The sequence below is a fragment of the Blennius ocellaris genome, assembly GCF_963422515.1.
Source record: "Blennius ocellaris genome assembly, chromosome: 14".
Classification (NCBI taxonomy): domain Eukaryota; kingdom Metazoa; phylum Chordata; class Actinopteri; order Blenniiformes; family Blenniidae; genus Blennius; species Blennius ocellaris.
The window spans coordinates 14,035,008-14,050,350 of NC_137663.1; the positions used below are offsets into that span (position 1 = coordinate 14,035,008).

Here is a 15,343-nt window from a genome sequence, read left to right on the forward strand (position 1 = left end):
AGTTTGCAGGTTTGTTGAAGAGGGCACAAGTTGTTAAGAAGCAAAATCTCAAAATATTCAACATTTCTTACAGAAATGCATATTGCCATCAAACTATGAGCGGCTGATCCCTGCTTGGAACAAAATGCAATTGAAAGTGTGTGACACAAAATCAAGCAAAAATGACTGAAGGAAATTGTAGAAAGTATTCATATTCAGGAGCTTTATCTCTTACCACATATACAAGATGTTAATTCCACCCATCAAAGTAAAGATCAAATCTTACTGCTTCATTTACTGTATTCAGAGTTGAAGACTTTGCTTAAAAACATCATGGAAGGTAAAACAGCCACCCAGATTCACATGAAAAAGTCAAGACGATTGTTTTATTGCATTTATCTGCAGACACTTTGCAGGACACTTTGTGTTTCAACAGCGACAAATCTAAACAGCTCAAAACAAGTTTGGGTAGAATCTCAAACCCTCCACAGAGTCGTCTCTACACAGGTGGCCCATTTTCTCAGCCAGCAGCAGCCTGGAGATGAGGAGGGAGCAGACCACAAATGACAAGACAATTCATGTGAATATTAATGCGTTGTGAAGCCATAGCGTTGAACGGTGAGTGGTCTGAATGCAGAACGTACCGCTCTTTGGACAAAAGCACCGAGAGACCCAGGAGCTTCGCGAACTCCTCTGCCGTCAAAGAGCCTTTCTCTGATACCTTCAGTTGCAACAGAATGAAATTATTGAATAAATGATTATAAAACTATCATTTACAGGGATAAATATTACCGAATGGGAATTTTTTTTTTGGTGTAAATCAGCCAGGTGTCAAGATGGACATCAAGAGGAGTGACACACAATGAAGGTGTCAGACTGAAGAATCTTTACCTGTTATATTATGGACTTTTTTTTTTTTTTTTTGAGTGGTACAATTAACTGGGAATATGTTTGTTATAACTTTGCTCATCGCAAACAAATATCAACACAATCAAGTTTGATGATATAATAACCTAGCTTCCCAACAAAACAAATGCAGCCAGTGAAAATGCTGAGACGCTACTGACTTTTGGAAAGCATTATTCTTACATTTTCTCATGGAACATTTTGGATTGTTAGTGATCATGGTCATGTCGTCATTCACCATGACAATCACAAGGGCTAAAACGTACATTGTCCAGTGCAGAAGCGATCATTTCCTCTTCGCTGTGGGACTGCAGCTGAACCACCATCACGCCACTGTCAAATACTCGCAGTCTACAAACAAGAAAAGATATACAAAACAAAGTCAGTGGAGATGTGCATATGTGTGATAATAACATGGATGTCGAAAATGTTCTTGCAGATATTCTATTTTAACTAATGTACAGGGGGGATGATTAAAGAGCAGCAAACAGTTTGAGGACACTGTGACCAGTAATGTAGGTCAACATGGACTCGGGCCTGGGAATCGACAGGAAATGTCAGCGGCTGAGGCCTTCCAACAACAGGAAGTCAGGCAGGAAGAGTCTGGCACCAAACGGGCTGTGTGTTCCTTCAATAAGTGCACAGCATGGTCCTTTTCCACATATGTGTAGTGCACGCAGATCATTTCAACAATACAATTCAAATGATAAACAATCCAAGCTCACCTCAGTGGGAGCTTCAGTGACTCGAACAGTTTACAAGCATTGACCAAATCTTCTGGAGACAGGAGCTGTGGAAAGAAGACGATATTGTCAGCAACAGCTTCTCTGCGCAGAATTAAAGTAGGATACATTTGAAATACAATCATGTGTGCCTTCACCTCCATCCCTCTGGCCCTGTTGACGAGACAGTACACCTCTGAGAGAGCCATCATGCCCCCACGTTCCTGGGAGAAAGCAGAACGGCATGGCGATCAGGAAAAGATGAGTGGAAATCTATTTTTGGTTGAGCTTTGTAGATGTGAAATGATCCACAAGACTTCACACACACACACACACCTCCAAAGGGGCCTGCAGCATGTCGCCAAGCTGCTTAGCAAGCTGCAGATGGTAATGTGTACCCGATCCGTGAGTTTCCCTTGTTACAGGGTTTGCAATACCCATGCTCAGGAGGTAGGACTTAAACCGGATTGTCTAGAAAACAGAGGATATGTGGAAAGAAAATCAAGCTGAAGTCTAAATTATACACATTTAATGGTAAAACCAGTATATTTATGAAACGGTCAATTTGCAATTCCACAACTGTTATCTTCACACATCGCCGCAGTTGAAAGAAATCGTGTGCATAATAATCCAATGACGCCGTCAAAAAGAAACTTCAGACCGTCACTGAATCTCGGTGAATCATTTTCTCACTTCATCCTCTGATATGTCTCCTTGTTTTTCTTTGATCTTGTTGGCTATAGATCTGGACACTTCCACCATCTCCTTGGCCTGTTAGTTAAAAATAAATGAATAAATAATTCAGCAGATCTTGTAATGCAACCCAAAAGCGATATTTTCATTTATGATGTAAAACAAAGCAAAGTCGTTGTATTCAAATGAAGTACACCTGTATAAATGAGTCCAAATGAATAAAATCATAATGTACCTTCACCATCAGCTTACTGAGGTCCTCAAATGCCTGAAAAAGATTAGAAATGCTTACAACACTGTAAATCATTTCTCCCAGAGAGAAATGATTTACAGTGTTGCTCCACACAGAATAGAACACACACAATAAATAGAATAGAAAATTAGAGGGTTATTCGAATATGAAAGGACAAAAAAATGCAACAAGTAATATTAAATATTAATATGTACAAGGCTTAAGGGTAACGATCATAAAAAAACTGAAATTGAATGGGCAACTTTGCAGAACATTGTTTCATTAATTATTTAATTAAATTATCTATTTCAATTTCTTTCTTATACCATATGCGTCATTCAACTTCACATTTGGCCAATGAGTGTCGTAATGCAAAGTTTTAACCCCCCCGAAACTCATTTTACCATAACGTGACACATTTTTCAGAATTTCAAAACTTTTGCATTGTAGCACCTCAGAAATGTTTTTGTCCGTTTCTTTCCTCTTCTCCTCTATCTTCCTCTCAATGCCAACAATTCCCACAGCGCGAGTCCTTCCTGCCTACAGGACCACAAAGAAAAGAAAAACACACAGTGAAACACACAGGCAACTATGCACAAGCCTCAAAGCAACGGGAAAGACAACCATCTAGGAGAGGAGTATTTATTCAATTGCTCTTACAATCCATAAGTGAATTTTGCTTGTCATCAAGTTAAATTGTTTACTGAAACAATAGAATTAATCTAATTTCATTACACATGACCTAATGTGTCCACACAAGAGCTTCTTTTGCCAAACATTTACGCAAAGAAACAAATGTGCGGTTGAGCACTAAAATCAATGTGATGCTCTCGAATTTGAGACACTTGCCAAAAAAGAAAAAAAAGACTCTAAATTGAAGAGATAAATTACAGTATGACATCACTGCCATCATGTGGAGAATGTTTTAAACTGAAAGCAAAGCCACTATTGAGTATATGACTGATTAAAGTGTCAAAACAAATAGTGGTAGGAGGATTTTGGTGTGAAAATAATAATCGCAGTTAAAAAGCCAAATATATAAAATCATAAACATGGTAAAATTCTGATCAGATGAGGAAATATGCTTGACCTGAGATACTGTAGGAATGGGTTGGGAAGCTGGTGTATTCTCCCATCTTTTTTGAGTCATCTCCTCTGTTAACCTCCTGTGAAACTAAAATCAAATCAAAAAATGTCAGTCCCACACACACACACACGCTCACACTCACACTCACACTCACACTCACACTCACACTCACACTCACACTCACACTCACACTCATACTCATACTCATACTCATACTCATACACACACACACACACACACACACACACACACACACACACACACACACACACACACACACACACACACATGATGTACGATTACCTCGATCTGTCCATGTTCTTTAAAGGACAGCTTGATGTAGGAGTACTTGCTGTGTTGGTAGGGGCCTGGTTCCTTGTTGGGGTGGACTGGGTGCAGGTGGATGACTATTTTTGCACTTCAGAATTTAAAAAAGTTTCCTTAGTTAGAGGTTATAGTTTTCTTTCTCTTATTGAACAGTCAGTGATTTCTTTTTTCATAAAAGCTTAATTGTGTACAAATTCTTTGAAACATGCACACACAAAAAATCCTACAACAGAGTGATTTAGAATAAATAAATAACAGGAAGAACAGGGGGGGGAAAGCTTGACCTGCTGGAGTAAATCAGGTCTCATTGCTGTCCTCCTTTACCACTCACTTTTAAATCAGGCCTTAAAACATTACTTGCACTGCTTTAAAATAAAAAAAAATTGTTTCTTATTTTATTGCCTTTATCTTCATAAACCTACTTTATTTATTCTCTTTTTTTGTAATCTTAATTGATTGCTTTGCTTTCATGTATTTCTTTCTTTACTAAACACAATTAATTGCCTTGTGTCTGAATTGTGCTATAAAACATATTTTGAATGCTCTTTAAAAAAAAAAGATATTATACCTCTGAGTATCTACTGTTCTTGCTAACGGTTTTCGATATATTATAGTGTTTTTGATTGCATGTAATCTGGAGTGATTCTGATTTTCTCAGATATTAAGCACTGTATAACTTTGTTTAAAAAGTCTTATATAAATAATTATTTGTTGTATTTAAGAGCATGACATTTTCCACTTGTCATAAGACCCAACTATAAAATAAATATTTATGGCAATAAGGACAGTTGGCACTAAAACATTGAGTCTTATGTCCAGTTTTCAACAGTGATCGACCTTGACCACAATGTCCATGAGATGAAACTCACCTCTTTCCAATTCCTGCTGCCTGCTCTTCAAAGAAGATGATCTGTGACAGGGGCATGGCTATGCAGCACTCCTGAAGAAAATTAACACGAACATAGTTTGCAAATGAAAAACAACTGTGACCGTCAACATCATTTTGTGCATTCAGTGCGTCATTCTATTTACATGATTTTTAACATCTCTCCAGATCAGCCGATGGGTGCTCAACAGGGCGGCTCCAGTGTCCATTTTCGCCTGCACAATGACACGAAATAAGCGCTTAATACGATTATAATTTTTGTCTTGAAGTAAATATGAAGTTGCAAAATATATTCGACTAACGCCACAATGTTTTAACTTGACCACATAAGTACATCAGCGAAGAGCAACCAGCCTTAAGTTGTAGCTGTGTTGTTGTATGTCAGAAAATACAACCGCACCTTATCATCCCCGTCATACAGCCGCACACCTCTCTGTTGGATGACTAAAGTTTCGTTGATTTCCAAAAGACCATTTGACCAGGAAAAACGGTCCATGTTTGTTGTCTTTAACAATTTGTTCACGTTTTTTTATGCTTCTGAGCTTCTACGCTGCTAAAACTGTCATGTTTACTTCCTGAATGGTGTGCAAAAATCGCCTGCACAAAATCACAGAAATAAAAATAAAAACATTAAAGCCATATGAAGTCAACTGAATTATTATTTGTATGAATTTTTAATTTAATTTGTATTTTGGCATTTTTAAAAGCTGTGATTAAGTTTCCATTAACACTGTTGCCTCGATACGGGCGTTCTCTTTGGCTACCTCTGAGTGGTCCTCGCTGTGTTGACGTTCCCAGCGCCAGCTGTCAGAAGCTAGCAGGACTAAGCGCGTTATTTTTACATTTTCTATTCATTTTTACATGCCCCGATCTCTATTGTACAACAGCAAGTTAGAGTTTGACCTACTGTTGGACAGATCCACGTATAAACATTTGTTTTGCGTTTTCCGGGGTTGTTTTAATTTCGCTGCGCTGTGAATCGAGGGAGCTAAAAGTTGCTAGCTTGTTGTTAGCCGCGGACAGATCTGGTGCAGACAGGTTTTTTCTCTGCAGACTGATCCTGTTGTTTGGAAGTCATTGTTCACTGGAAGAAAAGTGTAGCGACCATGCGGGTTTCCAAATGTTTATTAGCATTGAATGATGCTCTCCCTCTTGTATGATTTCAAATCATTAACTTAGGATCGTTCAGTCATTTGTACCTCTTGCGTTGTATCTCGCATGGTCGCATCTGATGTATGAACGGTGTAATTAGCAGTTGTAGACTAAAATAGCTATTTATCGTCAACGAGGCTACCAAGTTAAGAAAACAAAGATGGATAAAAAATCGTTTGACATCGTCTTGGATGAGATAAAGAAGGTAAGTGGCACTTTATCTTCACTTTTTTTTTCTTTCAGTTTCATTGGATTCCAAACTTTTCTTGCTGCGTTTCCACTCAGAAACTCATACTTACAATAAAAATGATAGGACACTTATAGAAGTCAGGTTGATCAACGCAAAAAGCAAATGAAAAATGTAGCTTGTTATATAAATTAATTTTTAGATTTTTAGACCACTATCAAGCAATGGATATGGTAAATGTGTCTTATCCTTTAGAAAGGATAAGATACATAGTAAAGGCTGAACATCTGACGTTTGGGAGAATATGGATGCCCTTTATTAACGGTGTTAAGAACTTCGATGTAACTGATGAAGGAACTTATTTTGAGTATTTTTTGTTTTTACTATAGTGTACTGCATCTCAGTTATTTATCAATTTATTTATTTGTCTTTTGTAAATGTGGCAATTGACTCTGCAGTTTTGAGCTCTGGTCTCTTCTGAATGAATCCTGATTACTAATCACAGTTTAATTCAGTATTGATTGCCATTTGTGATATGTATATAAGGAGCAAGTTTGTTGTGTTTGTTTGTTTCTCATAAACCTTCAACATTATCCTGTGATTTATATCATATAACCTCTCGCTGTATCAAAGTTTAGATAAAAATATTATTTCAAAGAAAAAGTCTTTCTATTGTACTGAGAAATTAACTTCAAACTTTGATGACTCGTTTTTCTGTGTTTTAGTGCGTCCTGACCGATCAGCGCATCAGAGCCATCGAGCAGGTTCATGGATACTTCTCCAGTGAGCAGGTAATGGACATCATATTAGTACTGTCATATAGTCGGATAAACTGTGAAACTTCCAGTCAGTATTAAACTGTTTTTTTTTTTAATGGCTTTATAAAGCACTGTCTTGACTTGCTTTATAGGAAATGCTTTCTAGATTTATAAGTTAAATATGTTGAACTGTCGCTGAGATGGTGTTATAGTTCAAATTTTCAAATGCCACAAGATTAATTTTTCTTAATAATTTTTTTAATGTTTGTACAGTTTATTTTCTGTCATGGTGTTTTCAGGCTGAATTACAACTGACAGATGATTAAAAAAAAAAATTAAATAGTCATAGTCACAATAATCTCACTGTCCCAGCAGGGCAGTGCAGCTCTTTTTGTGTTTTTAGCTGTAAAGTAAAATATGTATTAAACCTCTGCAGGTGATGGAAATACTGAAGTACTTCTCATGGGCAGAACCTCAGATCAAAGCTGTTAAAGCCCTCCAGCATGTAAGTATCTGATGTTACAGATAAATGGGGTGAATGGAATGCCACATATTCACATATTCTTTGCCCTTCTCTAAATATATATGCTTGTATTTATATACATTTAAGAGTTCATGTTTCAGAAGAATAAAAAGATCATCCTACTGATCCGACAAGTATATTTGCAATTGTCACTGAATCTTTAAAACAATGTTGTTCCCTTCAGAAAATGGTCGCTGTCCCAACCACCAAAGTTGCAAATATCCTGAACTGCTTCACATTTTCAAAGGACAGGCTGATTGTCCTGGAACTGATCGCCCTGTGAGTACCCTTTCATTTATCCATTTCTGTTAGGTTATTCCAATTTTGCTGATCTCCTTTTATAACATCTATAGTCAAATGTTGTGTTGGTGTCACACTGTCGGACTTTGTAAATTGTAAAATTGTTTAGTAAACTTTTCATGTTTATTGCGTATTATACAGGAACATTTCAGACGCACAAAATTACCGTCCTGTGGAGGATCTGTTTCGCATACACCTCTCTGAGAAGAAGCGAGCTCGTAGGATACTGGAGCAAGTAAGTAGCTCCTTCATAATTTTATTGTCATCCCATTTCTCTTGTGGTCTAGATATGCAAGTATAATACCTAATTTCACATCTCAGTATTAAAAAAACAAACAAACTGGTGTCATGTTTATAACCCTCTCCCAAAAATGACATTGGAGCCGGTTTCTATCATAGCCAAAGTGATGTAGTGTTTGTAATTCGAATCCAGACCCCTCTTACTGTGATGCAACATAGCTGAACTCAAAACGCATACCTCTAACAACAATATACATAAATATTGATTTTTGTTTTTAATTAGGTATGCAAAGTTGGCTGCAAGGCTCCTATAGCAATGATCTCCTCTTGTGGGATGATACCAGGAAATCCATATCCTAAAGGCAGACCGAGCTTGGTCACTGGTACTTTTCCTGTGAGTATGTTAAGCACTTTTATGCAAAATATCGAGAAAACATTTGAGTTTTTACTTTTTATAGTAATTAACCACAATCCACTGACATCAGTGACGAAGACTGTATTTGTCTAAATGAATGGAAACTCTGCTTCCTTACAGGGAATCCCGCCAGTGAAAAAAGAAGCTGACAAGAAAGATGAATCTAACAGTATGGAAGGAAAAGGAATTGCCTCCCGGATTATAGGACCATTCAAACCTGTAAGCACCACAACAGGAATAACAAGACAGCGACCTGATATAGCTAAATATATTGCTTGCACATGATTGGTTTAATCTAAATGTCAACACATAATATTTAAACTATTGTCAAACTTCATAAAAAGGCAGCTTGTGTTTGTATTCTGCACTCCACATTTTATTCATTAAGTAAATACTGTGGTGACTCATTGTGACTAATGAAATTCAACACTTGATCCTCATTCATCACTGTAATTACTGTGTTTGCTGAATTATATAATGATTTAATATGTTCAAATGATTAAACAGATGGAATAGCATCGTTGTGGATTTCTTTTTTTTTTTTTTTTCTTCCAATGGCTCTCTCTTCTTCTTTTCTAGTTTCCTTCAACTTACAACCCTCATCGGCCAGTTCCTTACCCGATACCACCGTGCCGACCCCATGCCACCATCGCACCAAGTGAGCAACAACACTGTTTCTAATTGTGCTTTTGAGTGGCGCACACAAACATAGTTAAACATACGTTTTGTCATAAGATCTGGGTCGCACTGAGCTGCGGTTAGTGGTGTGGTATGTGTGATTCTGTTGTACGTGTGCGTGAGTGAGTGCGTGTGTGTGTGCGTGTCTTGGATACTGTTAATATTTGCAACTGCTACTTAGGTGCATACAACAACGCAGGCCTTGAGTCTATGGGAGGGGTCATAACGGCCACCGTGCCCCCTCCCCCCTACAACTCCAACCACAAAGTAGCAGGTATGATTCGAAGGAAGCCAGTGTGTCCATATGAAAGCCGATAGACACACCTGGAAGCTTGCTGCCTAACTTGCTGGCATGCTGCTTTTTTTTGTGCTGCTCCAGTTTAATGCCCCTTTCAGGTGAAGAATGCACTTTTTTTTTTTTTCTTTTACATCCGTTGGAGTGCACTGAGTGACCAGAAAAGTACACCTTTACATTCCATCCAAAGTAGTTGGACAGAAGTTGATTCAGTTTGAATTTACAGTAAATGGTAGCTGAAATGAAAATCAATGTATGTTTAATAAGCTTCTTCTGTTGCGGAAGCACAGCTTGTGGATATTTTTGTTTTCTGGTCAGCCAGTGTTGAGGTCCATATGTTTCTGGTGATTTATAAGGATCGATTTTGAATTGCTTGGACTGGAAATTCCTTCAAACTAATGGCAATAATTAATCTTTTTTTTTTTTTCCTTTCTGGAATACTGCTTTGTGTTGGCCTTTAACATGGATAACTTTGGATAACTTGTTTTTAGAGATACATTGTCTTATTTGTCTTGAACAATAGAAGTATCCCTTCTATAGCCTTTGGGGAGATTCTGGACATAAATTAAAAGAAACTCTTGGTTCATGGAATTGACAAAGTACATTGTGATACATTATGTACTGAAGGGGAATTAGTTTTTACCAAAGCTATGCATCATGTTACAATTTCCCCAAAGGTAAGATCAAGGATTTTTTTTTTCAAAATCTGAGTTTCCATGTAATAAGTTGCACTTGTTGTAGCGCTTTGGCATTTCCTCCTTGTCTAGTTGTCCTTCTTGTTTATTTATGTTGCTCTTCTATGATAGTTTGTTGGACTTTTAACTTTTTTCTGTTCATATCCTGGAGTGAGGTCTGTGTGTCAAAAAAATTGTTCATCAGAAAATAACCAAAATTAATCACTCAGTGTAGCTTGTTTGGTCTCTTGACATTTTTATCTTTCTCTTTACTCCTAACACACCGCCAGATCGGAAATGACGTTGATCAATAACTCTGATCCCCTTTCACTTCTAGGTTACGCAAAACCAGGCAATCCACAGAACACCACACCTGGAGTCAACAGCGGACCGCTCCTCATTCAGCATGGGTCCACTCCTTCTACCCCTGTCCCACCCCAGGCCTCTCCTGCTCCACCTCCCACAACCCCCATCACTCCAGTGTTCCCCGGCATGGTGCCCTCTCACAACCCCAATGCCCATTCGCCCTCCCCTGCACCGTCCCCTTCTGTGATCAGAGCAGGACCGCAGACGCCCAGCGGCCATGCTACACCCACGCCGTCGTCTGTCATTAAAGCCCACACCCCCTCGGGAACCCCTTGTGGAACTCCTGTGCCTGGCAGCGGGGGCTTCTCCTCTTCCCCCTTCAACACTCTTTCCCGACCAGGTACTCCTGCCACCTCCCAGACGAATGCTATGGTCTCAGCTCAGCAGAAGTTGTATTCCCAGTCTGCAGACCTCCAGTCTGGACCTGCATATCCTGGCATCCATTCACATGCAGGTAACCCCCCTGGGTCAGTGATCCGGAGTTACACCCCCTCTGGACCATCATCACTTAATCCCGGATCTGTCACGCCAGTGATTCCGAGTTGTTCCACCCCAGGTCCCAGTCCCAAGCCCTCCCCTCTTCATTGTGCGCAGGCTCAGGCTGTTATGGCCGGAGCCCTGCACAGACAACCGGGCGGTGGCAGTGGCAGTAACAGCCCTGTGCCCTCTGCTTTCAAGGGCGCGTCTCGCTCCAACACTCCATCCGTTAGCTCACTTGTTGCGCCTGGTTCCGCACAAGCTGCCCTGGCACGTTCTTTGGGACTGTCACACCCTGCAGGCTCTCCTCAAGTCTGTCTCTCCAGTCCGGTCGCCCTCGCCGGCCTCCAAGGACTGCCTTCCAGCCCAGCACCCTCTCATTATCCGGGCCTTTCGCCTTTTTCCTCGCTCTCTTCGTCTCTTCCTCACTCTACCATTACTTCAACCATGTCCGCGATGCCTCCCACTGGCAACATGTCAAACCACCCACCAACCTCCATGTACCCCGGCTTGGCTCCGAACGCCGCCGCCAGTGGAGCGTCTCCCTTCGGTTTAGGCCTCACCTCTGCTGCCTCTATGTTCCCAGGCCTTCCGCCTGGAGCTAACCCCTCTGCCTTCCCTGCGCTTGGCGTGTCAGGGGGACACGGTGCTGGGAGCCCTGTCCTGTCTTCATTCATGGGACTGCCGGTGTCCGCCCCGGCTTCAGTAGCATCAGTAGCACCACTACAGGCGGCGGCGGCGGCGGCGGCTGCAGCAGCAGCTGCTGGGGTCCCATCGTCATCGCCGGTTCTACCAGGCTTCGCATCTGCGTTCAGCTCCAATTTTCAGCCTGGGTATGTCAACCACACTACGCAGCGTATCGCCACAGTCGTCTATACTTTGTTGCTTAATGCACCTAATGTGATTGTATTATTCAGAAGTTTAATGCTATTCCTATTTTCTATCACATTAACCCCATTATAAATCTTGCAGGGAAAATATGCCGTGGTCAGAAATTCCACTTTGTTAACTCAAACACGTGACACTTGTGCAATGGGTTAAAAAAGAAAGAGTAAGGTCATAAATTATTATCGATTTTCCACCTTGGAGGATATGTGATAAGTGGAATAACTTACTGGCACAGTCCAAGGTTCATTAACTCATCTACTGTGGAGCAGAACGCCACAACTTGGGTTCACATTTTACCTGTTTTTTTTTTTTTTTTTTTTGACAGCTTTACCAGGTGATTACTGAGAGCAAAGTGTTGCAAGTGCCAGCCACACCTCTTTGTATTCCTTGAAGTTGTTTAAAGAACCGGGTGGAGTCTGCCCTACACGGGCTATTGATTTAGCCTGCAAGTCATTATTTATTTATGGTGAACAACGCTGAAGTCTTAATGATTTAATAAAATCCATGTTAATAACCTAGTTTGTTTAGACAGGTATTTCTGTTTTATCAGTGTTCACATTCTCATGAAATATTACACAAATAGCATAAAGTAATCTACATTCAGGCTATGGGGATTCTGAGACAACAAATCAGCTGCTAAGAATCCTCAACTTCAACTTGATGCAGCAACAAAGTTTTTTGAATAAGCAAATTGGCATTTTTGCATGTTGGGGTTTTTTTCCAGGTTAACAGTCATTTTTCTATCCTGTCATTCCCAACACAATGTACCTGTCTGGACTTCTCATAACCATAACTCCCAATTGTTACTGGTATCTGTAAAATTACTACCAGACACAGAAAAAGATCATAATTATAATATTAGCTGAGCTCATAAAAAAATACATTGACACTTAACAACTGCCAGTTATTCGGGGGGGAGGGGGGGGGGTTCATAGTCACACGACACAAACATGCCTTCTTAATCTTATCTAATCTTTTATTAGTTGTTGTTTTTCTTACCACGAAGGGTTCGCATATCTTTTCACAGATTCAATCACATGATTTCAGTAAAAGCAACATAATAATAACATAAACTTTAAATTAAAAAAAAGTAAACATTGTTTCAGTTCCTTTAGTCCTGTGACCATGTATCATTGATGCGTGTGTTTCAGGTTGAGCAGTGGACTGCAGCCTCCCGGAAGCAGCGGTTTCCCTGGTCTGCTCTCATTCCCAGGAGTCCCAGGCTTCTCGGCCTCAGCCTCCCCTGCTGCCCTGAGCGGCCTCCACAACCCGACCATGCAGTCTGCCCTTCTGCAGGTATGCAAACACGATTCTCTGGCTATAGAAAAGGATTGTAGTTTCACTACGATAAAGCCTAAATTGTACTAATTAACCCCTTTTCTTGGTTGCAATGCAGGCGCATCCCGCTGCTGGTTTGGAGGGCTTTCCTCCTCAACCAAACAGCTTCACCAACTATGCTCCGGGCCCCGGAAATCCCTTCCCCCTCCAACCAGGCCTGCACCCACAGTTGGGCTGGCAGTGAAACCCTCACTTTAAAACATTGAGGAGAACCTTTACCTTGACCACTGTGGATCATTTTGCCAATGCGGCTGGTGTGGCAGGTGACATGCTCCTCTTTGGACAGTTTGGACATTGTAACCGAGTTGCTTCACATTCTACTGCAGGAGGAACTCACTAATGCAAAGAAGATTACCATGAAATAGTTTGTGTGGAAGGAGAGACATTTATAATGTGATTCATTGTAAATATCAGTTGTTAGATTGTATGAGTAGACTGTGACTTTTTAATGTTAGCCTGACATCCGATTTAAATTCAGCTTATGAATTAGTGAATTATGAACTATAGACAAATTAAATCATGATGTCATGTTATGAATTGACTGTAACCTGATGTATTTTGTGCCCCATCTCAGAGAAAACCACATCTTTAGTGAATTTATTACCCCAATTTTGCTACAATATAGTCACATGGACTTTTTTTTTTTTTTTATCCACAAACCCACTCTCCATCACACATTTTGAGGTGGAAAAAAATCCTGAATATTTTTTAATCCATGCGCTGTGTCAGGGATTGTGTGTTGTACACAAAGTCACGTTGTTTGGCAGCTCTACACATGATTTGATTTCATGTGCTTTTTATTGGCTGTCTGCAGTTTCCTCTCACTCACATCCTGTATGTTTACAAAGCTCTTTCTGCAGATGTGACCCGACAGTATTCCACCAGAAATACGTGTGTATCTTTTCTAAAGGCGTTAACCATTTCTTGGTTAATATGTGAAGTGGAGATATGTGTGATGTCACAAGTTTACTTTTATCACTTTCAGCCATGTGAAACCTGTTAATTGGTGGCACACCTCAGTAGTTCTCAGTTCTGCACAGAGATGGTGAGGTTATTTTTGACTGTCAGTGTTTTTGCCTATTTTTGTTTTGGTTGTTTTTGCACCTGCTTTGTTATATTTTGCTTCTATTTGTTGGGCCAGTGAACTGCTGTAGCTGTTACTGTATCTGTAGTCTAAATGAGATCATGTCTACTAGACACCTCTTGAATGAAATTACTAGAGCTGGACCGAATAATAATAATAATAATAAAAAAGAAGATTAGAAGAACGTACTTGAAACAAACTTTTCTATTTCATTCAGACTCAGTGTATCCTATGCTGATCCCACAATTAACCCTTTATAGGGCGATCATTGAAATACCACACCTCAGAGTGTTATTTAAAGACACAAAACATTTCCAGTTTACATTATTGATATGAATATATACTATACATTTCCAGCTTGGAAAATCTCTAAATTGGACGCAATTGTCCATATATTTGTGAAAGATGTGTGAAAAAATATATATTTTCAGGGACAGCTACAGACTAGATAATACATCATTTGCAAAATGAGTCTGAAATTTGATTCTAAAAGCTTTTGTTCATATGTTTGAAAACATACACTAGATATATTTATACAGTCCTTCACTAAAGCAAGTTTTTCATAATTTGTCACGTCCAAGTTATATTCAGGTGATTTGACTGGAAGGTAAAGACAAACGTACAAGCAGCAGCACCAGTGTTTAATGTCATCAGATGGTTGTCATCGAGTTATCAATGGGAAGAAATCCAGGAGTCAACAAATTGTCACATTCCTGATGAAATGTTCAGACCAGGTGTTATAAAAATTGAAAATGCGAATGAACATCACAGATACTGAAATCACAGTTGAAACACTACAGCTTAGCTCACAGTGGTGATTATCTTTAGGTTTGATGACTCGATAAGAGGTTCTCAGTTGTCCAGCTCTCATATACATCACTTCACCCATAATATTGCTCAACATTCAGATAGTGGGTCATGTGTCTATTTGTCATGATGTCCCACTGGGACAACACCCATTTAAGTTTCCATTCAGCTCACTGTTTGATTTCTACCAGTGACTCAATCGAACTTATTGAGATGAAATTTGTAGTTGCTGAAGATTTGTCCAATAAAGAACAACATTTGTTTGCATCCTTCTAGAAAGCCTGTGATTCGATGACTTTGACATTCAATGATTTATCAAGCTCTATGAC

At 39.6% G+C, this 15,343-nt stretch overlaps 2 protein-coding genes across 2 annotated transcripts; one reads left to right on the forward strand and one right to left on the reverse strand.

The window, feature by feature from the left end:
- Positions 1–337: 337 nt before the first annotated feature.
- On the reverse strand, positions 338–5,396 carry vps36 (vacuolar protein sorting 36 homolog). Its single transcript, XM_080508842.1, has 14 exons — positions 5,233–5,396; positions 4,979–5,047; positions 4,816–4,886; positions 3,923–4,037; positions 3,623–3,706; positions 2,986–3,072; positions 2,536–2,568; positions 2,301–2,378; positions 1,944–2,078; positions 1,766–1,831; positions 1,611–1,675; positions 1,152–1,236; positions 624–700; positions 338–514 (listed from the first exon to the last, which is right to left on the reverse strand). The coding sequence occupies exons 1-14, from the start codon at positions 5,326–5,328 to the stop codon at positions 433–435; spliced, it is 1,143 nt and encodes a 380-aa protein (XP_080364968.1). The 5' UTR covers positions 5,329–5,396; the 3' UTR covers positions 338–432.
- Positions 5,397–5,763: 367 nt separating this feature from the next.
- proser1 (proline and serine rich 1) lies at positions 5,764–15,178 on the forward strand. The gene is made up of 12 exons (XM_080508332.1): positions 5,764–6,189; positions 6,897–6,962; positions 7,366–7,434; positions 7,637–7,731; positions 7,894–7,987; positions 8,276–8,386; positions 8,528–8,626; positions 8,987–9,065; positions 9,267–9,359; positions 10,392–11,730; positions 12,937–13,081; positions 13,182–15,178. Exons 1-12 carry the CDS (start codon positions 6,145–6,147, stop codon positions 13,305–13,307), a joined length of 2,361 nt encoding a protein of 786 aa, XP_080364458.1. The 5' UTR covers positions 5,764–6,144; the 3' UTR covers positions 13,308–15,178.
- Positions 15,179–15,343: the final 165 nt, after the last annotated feature.

Coding starts and splice junctions, on each gene's coding strand:
- vps36 (XM_080508842.1), bottom strand. CDS start 5,328: ATGGACCGTTTTTCCTGGTCAAATGGTCTTTTGGAAATCAACGAAACT. Junction 5,048..5,232: donor TGTATGACGGGGATGATAAG/GTGCGGTTGTAT, acceptor GTCATTGTGCAG/GCGAAAATGGACACTGGAGC. Junction 1,832..1,943: donor TGCTGCAGGCCCCTTTGGAG/GTGTGTGTGTGT, acceptor GCTTTCTCCCAG/GAACGTGGGGGCATGATGGC.
- proser1 (XM_080508332.1), top strand. CDS start 6,145: ATGGATAAAAAATCGTTTGACATCGTCTTGGATGAGATAAAGAAG. Junction 6,963..7,365: donor GATACTTCTCCAGTGAGCAG/GTAATGGACATC, acceptor AAACCTCTGCAG/GTGATGGAAATACTGAAGTA. Junction 11,731..12,936: donor AGCTCCAATTTTCAGCCTGG/GTATGTCAACCA, acceptor CGTGTGTTTCAG/GTTGAGCAGTGGACTGCAGC.